Source organism: Nycticebus coucang, chromosome 2, assembly GCF_027406575.1.
Source record: "Nycticebus coucang isolate mNycCou1 chromosome 2, mNycCou1.pri, whole genome shotgun sequence".
Taxonomy (NCBI): Eukaryota; Metazoa; Chordata; class Mammalia; order Primates; family Lorisidae; genus Nycticebus; species Nycticebus coucang.
This window is the reverse complement of record NC_069781.1, coordinates 113,744,531-113,758,006: the sequence shown is the minus strand read 5'-3', so window position 1 is coordinate 113,758,006 and position 13,476 is coordinate 113,744,531. Positions and strand designations below refer to the sequence as shown.

The 13,476-nt window shown below is 53.7% G+C and overlaps 1 protein-coding gene across 12 annotated transcripts in view; it reads right to left on the bottom strand.

Moving 5' to 3' along the window:
• Window positions 1-211: 211 nt before the first annotated feature.
• Window positions 212-13,476, bottom strand: part of PTPRS (protein tyrosine phosphatase receptor type S) — a 99,544-nt gene continuing 86,279 nt past the window's right edge. For 5 of the 12 annotated variants that reach the window (XM_053579163.1, XM_053579143.1, XM_053579199.1 and 2 more), the window contains 19 exons: window positions 13,032-13,285; window positions 12,350-12,443; window positions 12,029-12,244; window positions 11,259-11,416; window positions 10,733-10,744; window positions 10,378-10,490; window positions 8,753-8,800; window positions 7,666-7,763; window positions 7,459-7,582; window positions 6,764-6,939; window positions 6,561-6,680; window positions 4,858-5,012; window positions 4,494-4,779; window positions 4,166-4,344; window positions 3,562-3,688; window positions 3,346-3,471; window positions 2,273-2,427; window positions 2,004-2,139; window positions 212-1,459 (listed from right to left, as the gene is read on the bottom strand). In XM_053579163.1, the coding sequence (XP_053435138.1) occupies window positions 1,391-1,459; window positions 2,004-2,139; window positions 2,273-2,427; window positions 3,346-3,471; window positions 3,562-3,688; window positions 4,166-4,344; window positions 4,494-4,779; window positions 4,858-5,012; window positions 6,561-6,680; window positions 6,764-6,939; window positions 7,459-7,582; window positions 7,666-7,763; window positions 8,753-8,800; window positions 10,378-10,490; window positions 10,733-10,744; window positions 11,259-11,416; window positions 12,029-12,244; window positions 12,350-12,443; window positions 13,032-13,285 (2,646 nt within the window). In that variant the 3' untranslated portion in view covers window positions 212-1,390. The remainder of the gene's footprint in view (window positions 1,460-2,003; window positions 2,140-2,272; window positions 2,428-3,345; window positions 3,472-3,561; window positions 3,689-4,165; window positions 4,345-4,493; window positions 4,780-4,857; window positions 5,013-6,560; window positions 6,681-6,763; window positions 6,940-7,458; window positions 7,583-7,665; window positions 7,764-8,752; window positions 8,801-10,377; window positions 10,491-10,732; window positions 10,745-11,258; window positions 11,417-12,028; window positions 12,245-12,349; window positions 12,444-13,031; window positions 13,286-13,476) is intronic. The other 7 variants (XM_053579173.1, XM_053579183.1, XM_053579228.1 and 4 more) reach the window with 3 other exon arrangements.

Here is a 13,476-nt window from a genome sequence, read left to right as displayed (position 1 = left end):
AAAAAAAGAAAACACAGCAGCTCCTATAGGGTCAGGGGTTGGGTTCTGGGTTCAAATTCTGACCTGGCCACTTAGTTGCTGTGTGACCTTAGACAAGCACCATCACTTCTCTGGGCCAACTCAGAAAACATCAGCTCTCCAGCACCCTTCCCACTGTGCCCCAGGGATGAGATGGGGCAAGTGGGCCTCCAACAAAGAGTCCACGATGGAGTCGGACGATCTTCCTTTAATACAAAGTCGATATATCTACATACACAGAGGTGGGACAACCACCCAGCTGTTTCCGCTTGAGTAAAGTTGAAAGTAACCGCAGCTCTGCTCTTGTACAAAAGAAAAAAACTCACTTGCTCAGGGTGGGGAGAGGGGGTTCCATCTTTTGGCTTTCCCCCCAAGTTGCCCCATTGTCCCAGGGGGAATCCCTGATGTGGGGTAGCACACAGCTGCTCTCCCTTATGTCAGCCTCCTCACTGGGGGCCGGAGGCAGGAGCTCAGCTGCCATAGTGGGGGGTATGTGGCCATCTCCTTGACAGCAGGGACCAAGTACCCCCAGAGCCCCACCCTTAGACCTATACTTGATATGTCTGAAAATTTAATTTAGAAAAAATGAAAACAAAGGAGGGGAAGCAAAAAAGAAAAGAAACCAGGAACAAAAGGACGTCCCATTCTTTCACGTGAGCGAGGCATACCTTCTGATGGTAGGGCAAAATGAAAAGCAGAGGAGCGGCCATGGACCCAGCGCACACGTTTGCAAACATAACTATCACACAAGGACGTTTTCTACAGTGAAAAAATAGACTGTCTTTGAACAGAATATGAAAAAGCAAAGTTGTTCTTTTTAAATTCGTTGAGTGGCAAGTCTTTTGTTTGTTGTTTTAAAAAAATGAAAAAAAAAATACACCATTTAAAAAAAAAAAATAAAGAAATGTCACGGGATACAGTTACACTGAGAATTTTAAAAGAAAGCTGGGTTCTGCCCCCCAGCCCAGCACCTTTAGGTTGCAGGGCAGGGAGGAGCCTCCCAGGTTCCTGGGCAGGACCAGAGGTCAGTCCATGGTCTGTGCCCCACTGTCCTCTGGTTCTGGGGTATACCGTTGTTTGCTCACCAGCCCCCCAACCCCCCACCCCGGAATCTCTTATTTTGGAATTGGAAGGAAATGAGGAATGTGCCAAGTATTTGAAGGCAGGCGGCCGGTGCCAGGGAGGTCGCTGGGTCAGCCGGGCCATGCGGGGAATTGAGGGGCCGCATCGTCCCTGGAGACTGCTCAGAAATGCAGCCGCCTCCTCCTCCTCTTCCCGCCCTGCCCGCTGGGGTTTTAGGCCTCCGGGGTTCCGCCCAGGCGGGGCAGAGGTGTCCAAGGCCAGTGGTGTCGGGCCAGGGGGGACCATGGCTTTAGGTTGCATAGTGGTCAAAGCTTCCAAGGTACTCCAGAGCCGCCTGATAACAGAACTGGTATTCATCCTGTGGGAGAAGAGGGGAAGGAGGGCCTGTCAACGCCTCACAGGGCTCCCTAGTGCCCTCAGGAGCAAGCCAAGCTCCTCAGCCTGGTGCGTCTCTCTCACAGGAGACCCCTACAGTCCTTAGATCCTTCTCTGAGGGCATCCCCAAGTGCGGCCAGCAGTGCCACACCTTCCTGCGGCTCTCTCCTGGGGAAGCCCTGCTCATCTTTTAAGATGTGACTACTAATCCCTCCATTAGGAAAAGCTCCCTCAGGTTTAGAAGTCTATGACTCTGGCTCTGGGCCTCACTTTCTCCCTCTGTACCTCAGCTGGACTTTAGAACCTGGTCAGGGACAGTATGAATCACAAAGTTGCTGTGACTCTGGAACCATAATGGACCCATTTTTCCCACTAGCTTTGGACTTCAGTTCATTGTTGTGTCAAAAGGGTTGACTCAGCCCCTTACGCCAAAGCAGGAGGAGTTTGTGGACCCTCTACCCACAACAACCACGAGAAGTCCAAGGTGGCAATTGAGGCTCGACTGCCCCTCTTTGTCCTGTCTGTACCTCTGTCTGCACCATGGCCGGCCGCTGTGTTCGCAGCATCTTCACAGTCTGGAAGATGTCCACCACACCCTCGTACCGCATGCGCTCCAGCACGATACTGAGTGTGATGAAGACGCCCGTCCTGCCCACACCGGCACTGTTGGGTGAAGGGAGCATAGCAGTCCAGGGGCGAGTGCTCCAGAGCCCTCACATTCCCCAGACCGGACTGCACAAGCACGGGACTGTCTCTGCTAATCCTCAGTTTCCCCAGGCAGAGGAGGGGAGCTCACCTGCAGTGGACAGAGATGGGGCCATCCTGGCCGAACTGCTCCTTGGTCTTATGTACTTGGCCAATGAAGTCGATGAAGCCCTCGCCCGACTTTGGCACACCCTGCTCTGGCCAGTCCGTGAATTGGAACTGCCGGACAGTCCGGGACTGGCCGTCCTAAGATGGAGAAGCCAGGTCTTGTGATCAGTGGCAGTGGCAGTCATGGCTGTTTTCCTGCCTGTCAACCTTCTGTCCTCCCCATTCTCAGCTCCAGTGAGCACATTTCCTGCCACTCGCTCACCATGACAACCCATCCTCCTCCTTTCCCCCAGGTCCTCCTCACCTTCACCACCCAGTGGCTGCATTTCAACTTCCCACGTCTCTGAACCCAGTTGCCACGCCGGGTGTGACATCAAGCATCACCATCCCCCATCCTTCACCGTCATAGTGCACCCAGCAGCTGCCCTTCTCAGACGTGTTCTCTACTGCCATGGTCTTTTGTCATCCCCTGTAGCACAACTCAACCCCTTCTCCATCCATCCTCCATCATAGGCTCCTTGATCATCTTCCGAAACCCAGTAGTACCAGCATTATTCATTCTCCACTGGTAGTCCAGCACCTTTCATGACCTGACAGTTCCATCCTTCACCAGACAGTGGTGTCGCCTTCTGCCATCCACCACTAGCTAATTCTCCATCTCCTGCCACCATCGTCATCGTCACCATCCAACGGTGCCATCTCCTACCACCCACGACTGCTAATTCTCCATCTCCTGCCACCCTCATCCTTTTAGCTTTCTATAGGTTGTTGACTTCAGGGAAAATTCCATTTGTTCCCTTTTATGTGATGCTCTTAGGCCAGGCTTCCTAGTGAGTGGGGTTATGCCCCCTAACAGGGATGCTACGAGGCAAGCATGCGGATCACGATACTCTCTACCTACGTGGCAGTAAAAGCAGTCTTCTTCCCAGCCTGTGATGATTCAAGGTGGTGCATTTGCTTCCACCACCAACCAGGGAAGCCCTCTCCAGATCTCTAGGGGGACACTGAGCCCATTCCAGACTCTACCCCCACCTGGCAATCAGTCCCTGCACTCACCCGGGCATCTGTGACTTTGAACTCTCGCAGAATATACTGAGGCATGTTGTATTCTGCCATTGGATCCACCACAAAGTATTGGTAACGGGCAGAGCGCTCGGCTGGCCAGTACTGGTGACACTTCTCCTGTTGAGGGGACAGCAGCCATGGTTAGCCCCGAGTCCCAGCCTGGTTCCCTCCTGATTCCCTCCCCGAACACCTTGGGCCCTGGCTCACCCGGCCCATCTCCCGCAGTTTAGTGAGCATCACCACAATAGTTGAGTTGTTCTCCCACAACATACGCCAGAAGTCCTCTGTGGTCTCTGCTAGAGGCCCCTGTGTTGCGATGTAGGCCTTCTGCTGCCTGTGAGGAGGGTGTGTGAGCCCAGGGCTGGCAGGGAGCCCCAGCCCCACCTGGACTCCACAGTAGCTATACCAGCACACACTTGCCTACTTAGGGATGGCTGCCTGGTGCACAATTTCCTTTCCGATAATCCCATTCTACATATGGGGAAATTGTTAAACTCCTTGACAAAGCTGTCTCTCTTGTCTCCTGACTTCCAACCCCTCCCTCAAGCGCTGTTATGATCATCAGAAATGTCCCCAGATGCCAAATATCGCCTGGGTGGCAAAAGTGCCCCAGATGAGAACTACTGATATTGAAAGACAAATGGAACCACTTTACGGACAGCGGCCATCAGTTACTACACATCTAAAGATTTCCCTCCAAACAGCCTTGACTGGCAGTTTCTCTCTAGCTCTGTCACCCACAAGACTGGGCTGTCTCTTGACAGCAGGGATGGGATCCTTCTGGAGCCCTCAGGTGGTCAAGGCAAGGTACCTATAGCCATCAATGAAGCTGGCGTTGATGTAGTCGGAGCCCTCCACGCCCCGGATGGGCTGCAGACAGACCCGCGTGCTCTCATAGGGCATGATGTTCACCAGGCGGTTCTTGAACTTGTTACAAGGCAGATTGGCACTGATGAAGCGTGATGTGTGAGCCTTGGAGTTGGCCAGCCGCTGTGGGGTCAAGGGGACCGCCATTAGAATGGGAGGGCTGTGCTTTTGGAAAGGTTCTCATCCATATTGCTTGGGGCCAACCTGGTCTCCAGCTCGTAGGACCTCCTCTTCCCCCTCCCTGCCCCTGACAACTGCCACCCTGCTGGCACCTTAAATTCAAGTTCCATGCCGGTGACGTGCTCGCCAGGCTCCACCTGTGCCAGCTTCTGGATGTAGGCATAGAGGCTGCGAGCGGGCACTTCTGTGTTGCCACAGCCCACAGCCTCCAGCAAGGCCTCGTGGATGAAGCTGTACTGGTCCTCGGTCTGCACCATGTAGTTGCGCTGGGACCTCATGAGTGTCACGTGGCCATACACATCGACCGTCTTCTCTGGCTTGATCCGCTCTAGCATGGCATCGATGACGATGAAGCAGCCCGTGCGACCCACACCAGCACTGTGGGGACAGCCACACAGCGTTTAGGGGGATGGGGGACAGGGGCAAGGCAGGCAGAGCGGGACAGGCTGGACGTACCTGCAGTGGACCACGATGGGGCCGGCGTCAGGTGGGTTGCAGGTCTTGACTCTCCGCAGGAAAGCTAGGAAGGGCGTTGGGTACTCGGGCACACCGTGGTCAGGCCATGCGGTGAACTGGAACTGGCGGACCTCACGTTTCTCGCTGGAGCCATTCTGGGGACCACAGGGATGACAACTGTCACCACAGCCCACCACTCACATGCTGAGGATGCTCGATTTCACACCTCCAAGCTACCACATTTCTCAGGGCCTGACCTGGTGTACAGCCAACTCCTGGATGTTTCTATGTGGGGTCCCAGGGGCACCTCACACCCAGTGTGGCCAATGCCACACCGTCTTTCTTCCCAAACCCACTCTTCCATCTCAGCTGGGGGCAGCTCCATCCTTCTAGGTGCTCTGGCCAGAACTTGGGAGTCACCCTTGATTCCTTACTAGTCTATCCCAAATCCTCCTGCTGCTCCCCTACCATGGAGAATATCCCAGTCCCTGGCTCCCGCTCTCACCCCCTCTAGCTGCCACCAGAGGGCGCCCATGAGCACTTGCATCAGGAGCTTCCCTCCCCCCCACCCTCAATAGCCCTCTGTGGCTCCCACCTCTCTCAGAGTCAAAGCCCAAATCCTCCCTGTAGCCCACCAAGCCCAGCATGACTTGTCCTGTCCCCTTCCCTCCTCTCTCTCCTTCCTCACTCTGCTCCAACTACACAAGTCTCTTCGCTGTGCCTCCGATACGCTCAGCCTGGTCCCACAGGCTGTTTCCTCTCCCTGAAATGCTATTTCCAAGATCTGTCCGTGGTACCTTTTTCCAGGTTCCCTGACACACACTCTCTTCTCCTCTGCTTTATTTTTCTCCTATGCGTAAATTTTTTGTCATTTCATGTGTTTGTTATCTGTGTCTTGTCCACTAAACTGTAAGCCCCACAAGGGCAAGACATTGTCTGTCTCGGGCCCTGCCATGTGCTGGTATCCAGGTCAGGGAGTGACATGCAGCACAGGCTATGTATATGAATGACCAGGAATTCCTATTCCTTCCTACTCAGTCTTCTGGCTCTTGGGGCAAGCATGTGGTTCCTGGCAGGGTGTCGGGGACACATCGTGGAGTCCATAGCAACTGCCCTCCCCATTGTGACAATAACAAAAGTGTCTAGACATTGCTAAATGTCCTCTGTATGGCAGAATTGTCCCAATTCAGAACCACTGACATAGAAGAACAAGTGGAATTACATTATGGGCAGCAGCCATCAGTTAAATACCTCTCTAAAGATAATCTCCCCTCTAATCCTGACTTCATGGGGCTGCCAGTGTCTGTCCAGCTATCTGGAGACTCCCTGAGGGCAGGGCTGGGATCCTGCTGAGGCACCATCATAGATCCAAGAGGGAGGCAGAGAACAAATGAGCAATAAGGACGTGCAGCACAACTGAAGGGAGGAGGACACTGTTGTTCTCTGCCTTTTGAGTGGACAACTGCCTGTCCACCGTTGGTTCACTGCCAAGTTTGGCTCTGTTGGCTCTGTCCTCCTAGTATGGCTGGATAGGCAGTGACCCCTCTGAGCCTCAGTTTCCCATTCATGAACCGAGCTCCATGAGAATGTGATAAGCATGGGTGGACACGCTCAGCTTTCTCTGTCCCACGGGGAGCTCTCTGGGGGCCCTCTGTCTCCCTCCCATCACACTTCTCCACTGCCAGCCCCAGCCTGGGCCCCACCTTATGCAGGGAGAACGTCCTGACGCAGAATGTGGCCAGCTCGATGGTGTCCAGCAGTGTGACCTGGATGAAGCCATAGGTCTCCGTGCCTCTGCTGGGCCAGTACTGATCACACTTGATCTGCACGGGCAGGAGAACAGGCATAAGCATGGGGTGCAACTGGCTTGGAGGTGTGTCCAAAGGCTGCAGGGTTCTGGTCTCACCCGTGACTTCTCCTCCAGTCGCGTCATCATGACGATGGTGGCTGACCGCTGCTCCCACACCATACGCCAGAAGTCACCAAAGGTCTCGGGCAGAGGCCCCTGTGTGGCTATATAAGCGTTCTGACGCCGGTAGCCGTCCACATAGTTGGCATTGATGTAATCACTGCCCACGATGCCTACAGTTAGGGTGAAAGGCCAGGGATACATGGGGGTGCTCTGTCCTGCCAGGCTGCCTCTGGCCCACCCCTTCCTGGAGGCTCCCTCTGAGTGCCCCAGTGTCCCTACGGCAATTGTGGGCATGTCCTTCAGTTTCTTCTCCTTAGCACTCCTGCCATTTAGGCCCAGATCATCCTCTGTGGTGGGGTGTCCTGCACACTGCAGGGTGCTGAGCAGTCTCCCTAACCTCCACCCACCCCATGCTGGGAGGACCCCACCCCCAAGTTGTGACAACCAAACATGTCTCCAGACATTGCCAAATGTCTCCTGGGTGGGAGAACTGTTATGATTGAGCACCACTGATGCAGAGGAATAGATGGACCCATGTTATAGGCAGCAGCCATCAGTTAAATATGCCCGCTGGCCTCTAGCTGGAGCTGCAGATCAGGTCTCTGATCAGAATCAGGCTTCAGTGGCTAAGAAGAGGTCTGTGTGCATTCTGTGGAGTGAGGAAGGACAAGTTAAACCCAGGGCACTACCTTCAATGGGTTGGAGGATGACACGGGAGTGGTCGTATGCAATGACATTGGCATAGCGGTTCTTGGGTTTGTTCACTTCCAGGTTGGAGTGCTCCCACGTAAACTGCTGTCCAGGATCGATGGACTATGGAGGAAGGGGAGGCAGGTGGGTGACAGGTAGGTGCTCCTAAGACTGGGCAGGGGCAATGTAAGGTGGAGGCAGGTTACCTCATACTCCTGGGAGAGCTTGAGGCTGTCGTTGGCCTTGAGGCGCTCTGTGTGCTCTGCCATGTCTGCGATGGGTATTGGCGGGTGGCTAAGCATGCCTATGGGAGAGCAGACCCGCCGGTGCGGGCTGGTCACTGTGGGGCCACCCCGGGTGCCGGGGCAGGGGCAGGGGTGCTCTACAGTGTGAGTCTGTGATGGACAGACGAGCTGCAGTTAGAGGGGGTGGCCGGGCGTGGCTCAGCAGGAGGGAAGACTCAGGGTGGCTCATGTTGGGGCAGTTAAAGGCGGCAAGTATGAGGCTGCCACTTTGGACAGAGCCCAAAACTCCTGGAGGGGGCTGGGATCACAATGTTGGCCTGTCCTGGTGTCCCCGACCCAGGTGGAGGTGTAGTGGCTGGGGAAAGGTCACCCTAGAGGACATCAAGCTCCCAGTGCCTTGAGGCAAGAAGCAGGTGAGTAGCACAGAAATGAAGAAGCAGATATAGCTGGTTGGGCTTCAGAAATGCTGTCCCCAGGGTGAGCGGCTGATGCCTCCTTCTGTCCTTCTGGGATCAGAGGAACCAAAACATCCACTGTCAGGCAGTGTGTGGGTGCATGTGGGTACCCACTGGCCCCCGACCGCAGCGGGTTCTCTATACTTTGGAGGCCCTGGGGTAGGTGCTGGAGGTGACAGGAGTGGGCCTGGCTCTGCCTCTCTCCCCAATATCTAGGTCTGCCAGGGCCCTGTCCTCTCCTGGGGCCCGTGTGCAAGGCGTGAAACCATCAGGAGGTTTCCAGGCCAGTTGACAAGCAGATGATGCTCTGAGCCTCCACGCAGGCATCTCCTGAATATGTGTGTGTCTCACCCATGTCCCTGCCACGCACGCTTGGTATGCGCACACAGGTTACAGCCAGCCGCCAGAGGGCCCAGAGGACCAAACCTACCCCCACCCCACTGCTGCCCTCCTCGAGGAGCCAGTGCAGGACAGACAGGCAGAGGCTGGCGGGGGCGGGGGTGTGGACAGAGACAGGAGGCAGGATGGAGAAACTGAACATGAAAACAAACGGGGCGAAAGGAAGCCAAGAACAGAGAGACACAGGAACTAACTTTCAAAGTGAAGCCCCGGCTCCCTGAGGGGGCTGCTGAGGCCTGAATCTGCAAACAGCAAACAATAAATAAATGAAAACACGCAGGCCCCCCCTCCCCACTTTTGCCTCCCCCACCCCTCACTGGCAAGGGGCAGACGCAAAGGCCAGAGCAACTTAAATAATGAGGGAGAAGGGACACGTAGCTACCTAGGCCTCAACCTGAGAACCTACGGTAGGTGCTAGCCCCGGCTACTCTGGGAGCATTCTAGAGCTTTAGGGTTTTCAGTCACATGACCCCTCCAGAACAGCATGGCCTTGGGTCCCCTGTTGAGGGCAGCAGAAGGAGGCAGGCTGGTGAAGGAGAAATAGGGGCAGGGGAAGGACATATGGGCCCATGCCATGAACTTCAAGGATAGCGGCCATCAGTTAAATGCACACGTTTAAAATTCTTATTTGATGGAAACAGAACTAACATAAGCTTAGTTCAGAAACAGAAAAGGGATGGGAGTGCATTAGGGTTGCATTATGAGACTTTGCATGATCCTACAGTCATCAGTTAAATACAGGTTTGAAATTCTTATGGATGAAAACTGAAGTGACACAAGCCGGTCTAGAGATAAGAAAGAGAAGAGAATACCCTAGGGGTGACATGTAAGACCCTGAATGATTCTTTCTGGAGGATGGCAGCCACCAGCTTCATTTGGGTGAAAACTGAAATGATATGAGCCAGTCCAGAAACAGACAAAAGAAAGCACAAGAGGAATGACACGTGAGGCTGAGCATGAGCCCTTCAGGAATATGGCAGACGTCAGTTAAATACAAATGTTTAAAATCTCCATTTGGTTGGAAACATAGTTGATGTGAACCCGTTCAGATTCAGGAAGTAGAGACCAGGTACAGGTGGAGGGACAGATGTAACCATGCTGTGAACCCATAAGGAGAACAGCAGCCGTCAATAAAATGAAAAACTCCTGATTTGGTTAGAAGCAGCTGGCATGAGCCCATTAAGACGGAGAGGATGGGGGACATCTATGAATCATCACACACAAGGATGAGACCTTGATTCCGTTCTCCTGCTAGGAGTGGCAGGTGACGTTAGCTGAATCTTGTTCATCTATAGGAACTGTGAAGAGGCAGGACAGCATGAGCCTCTGCAGTCGGGAAGGGGAGAGGTGGAGGGCACGAGGCAGGTATAATTTCTGCACCGCACTTGGGGTCTATCCCAAGGGAGTGTGGAAAACAGCCAAGGGCAAACCTTGATTCCCACCACTGAGGGACCCTAAAACTAGAAATGTAGACAGAAGCACAGCTCTTTCTGCCAAAAGAGATAAGGGGTGCTTTTATTTTTTTGTTATGTTTTTTAGATTTTTGTTTTTAGACATTCTTGAGGCTACTGAAGATGACAGCGACCATCAGTTAAACATACGTTTACAAAGCTTCACTCGGTCTCTAAGTAGAACTAATCCATGAGACAACAACAAGCCCACATCTCTGTAGGGAAGGTGGTATTTGGGAATCAGGAATTTAAATGGGCCAAGCATAGTTCAGAAGGGGCAGATGAGGGTCCTCCAAGGTGGCAGCTTCCTTTTCTCTCCGGCTCCCTCCCCCACTGGTACTATCCCTAGCACCAGAATAAGCACATACCTGGCGTCTGGAAGTTAATGCGTCTCATTTCCACAGGGTCCTTGGGGTGGTGGGGGGCAAGGTCCGCATTGTTCAGGAGGCATTTGGTGCGGGGCTCCGAGTCCTTCCGTTTGCTTATGGGGAGCAAGCAGGAGAACCCAGTGAGGACCAGCACGTACTTGAAGATGCACATACACGTGCTGACACCATCAGGCCCCGACTGTGTGGCAGGAAAGGGACCATGTGGGTACATGACCGGGGTCTCCCGAACCACGCACAGACAGGGGAATAAGCTGCTGTAGCGTCAGGCACTTTTCCCCTCATGGGCCCAGCGCTACCCTTCCTCAAGCCTCCAAAAGGCAGGGGGAGTTCTTACCTGTCAGGTTTGCTGCTCCCGAAAGCAAACATGGGTGAGAAGGGGGAAAAGAAGAGAGATAAAGACATGCTGGCCATAAAGGGCTCCATATGTGACTCTGAGTGGCTTTCATAACCCCTGTGAGCTTTGGTCTGGCCCTCTGTAACATGGGGCTCATAATTCCTACTTGGCTCCCCACCCCCACAAGGAGGCACATCTCAGCCCTCCCTTTTTCCAAGCTGGGGCATGCTCCATGTGACCAGTGAAATTACTGTCCTCAATGAACTAGGAAAAGGCAGCTTCCATCCCAAGTCTTCTTGCTGTGTTGATTGTGGTGATAGTAACTAATAGGAACAGCCAATCCAGCCTTGACATTCCCCAGGCTGTGTGACCTTGATCAAATGGCTTAACCTTTCTGTTTCCCCATCTATGCCACAGAGGCCTTCAGTGATGATCCTCTGCGATGGTCTTTCTCTGAATCTTCCCAGACCCACCCTCCTCTCCCAGGACCCTCCCTGCTGTCAATAGGAGAGCCCAGGGGGCTCACTTCTTGTAGAGCAGAATGGCAATAACGATGCAGATGATGAAGACCACGGCCAACACAGGTCCAATCACCCAGATAAGCCCTTCCTCGCCATCCACGATGGGCTGGGGGTCTGGATTATCCAGCTGGAAGGGGTCTGAGAAGGGACTGGCTGCAAAGGTCTGCAGGAACAGGGGGACTTCCTTCAGAATGCACCCTCCTGTAGTGGGTCTTCCTCAAACACAAACCTATGCTCCTTCCCTGCTTTAAACCCTCCTATGGTTCCCTACAATCTTGACCCTGGTGGCCTGTACTGGGTCCCTGCCGATCTTTGCTCTCCCCATTCCCTCCTGTGCTCCAGAAACTGAAATCCTTTCTTTTCTTTTTTTTTTTTTTGTGGTTTTTGGCCAGGGCTGGGTTTGAACCCGCCACCTCTGGCATATGGGACTGGCGCCCTACCCCTTTGAGCCACAGGCACCGCCCCTGAAATCCTTTCTGTTCCACTTGTTCCTCCACATCTTTGCACATGCAAGTTCTGGTATGCTTTTTCTTTTGTTGAACTCCTACATTCCTTCAAAGTGCCAGCTCCAAGGTCTATTCCTCTAAAAAAAGCCTTTCCTTTGGGACTCTCCCCATTTCAAGTCCTCTTCTCTGCCCAGCTCTGACCACAGAGAGCTGGGAGGATCTACATCTGGCTTTGAGGTCAAGGTTGCAGGGACTGAGGTCTCTTTGAGGTCTGCCTGCCTCATTCAAAAGGTGTGTCTGGATGTGGGAAGACACCATCTAGAACTTACAGGCTCACTCTTCTGCAGCACAGCAAGCACAAAGAGAACATATCGATGGCCAGGCTCTAGGCCCCGGTTATCGAAGCCACCATACTGCTTCTGGTCACCAGGATGGAATGTGGGTGGCAGCACAGAGAAACGGGCTGCAATGTAGGGCCGGGGCACCTCCAGCTGGCGCGAATGACGCAGGCTGCGCCTCTGTAGACGTGAGATGTCCTGGATGAGCTGTGGGAACAGAGGTGTGGGTGACTCAGAGCTCAGATGGGAGCAAATGAGCACACAAATGCTGTGACACATCTGGGCCCTGCAAGCCAGGCCCCAGGTCCTCACCTCCTCCAGATCCATGTCCTCTGGGCTACCCAGTGGGGTAAGGAACTGGCCTCCACGAGACTTGCGCAGTGGCACCATCACAATGAAGTAGTTCCTATTGGGAGATGTAAAAGAGTCAGAAGGTGCTGTCTATAGGCACAACCAAGGTATGCTATGCGGGAGTGTGCTGGGGCGGCATCTCTCTTTTGTCTTCCCTTCTGCTCCTATACCCCATCACAAATGACCCTCCCTAGAAGGCTTATATCAGGTAGTTCTAGTTTCTGAACTCCTATACATCCTTCAAACCCCCAGTTCCAATGCCCACATAATCCTGTAGCTCTTAATTCTTCTCTGCCTCTCAGGCAGAGTCCTCCTTTCCCCACTGGGGACTTCCAGCTCTGTCTCCCACCAGTTAGGAAGCCAAGGATCAAATCCTTTAAAGTGCCCTAGCCCTGCCCAGTAAAGGGTCAAGAAAATGGGAGATGCTGGGGAATTTTAGAAGAGTGGACATAATGGCATTTAGTAACAATGACCCGTAAGAAACACTGCTTCTTTGGGACCTCACAAGCCAGAACTGAGACAATCCTTGTTTAATACACAGGTGAGGAAACTGGGGCACAGAGAGTTCTTGTGGCCTGCTCCTGTCATCATACAGCTGGTGGATAGGGGTGATAAGGGATCTGGAGTGTGGGGATGAACATACTGGACAGGCACAGGGCTCTGGCCATCAGGCAGATACACCATGATGAAGCCATCAGCATCAGGCTTGGGGGCGACGCTGGGCTTGCTGCTGAGCAGATTGAAGGCAGTCCAGGCAGTGACGGTCTGCTGGAGGCCACCCAGGCTGCTCCCGCGATTGGTCAGCACAAAGTTGTAGAAGGTGTGGGGCTTGAGGTGCGTAATGAGCTTCTTGGTGGTGCGGCCATCCACGTCCAGTGTGAGCCCATTGTACTGGATCTGTAGGCCAGGGCTGGCTCAGTGGGGCTTAAAAGGGTTCAAAACCTGGCCCAGCAAGGCTGAGCGCCCCTGACCCTGACTGAACCCCAATCCTACTGAATCCTGATCCCATCTGAGGGTCCCAACCCCAGACTATACCTAAATCCTAGCTGAGTCCTGACCCTGACTGATCCCTGACCCCAGACTCAGCA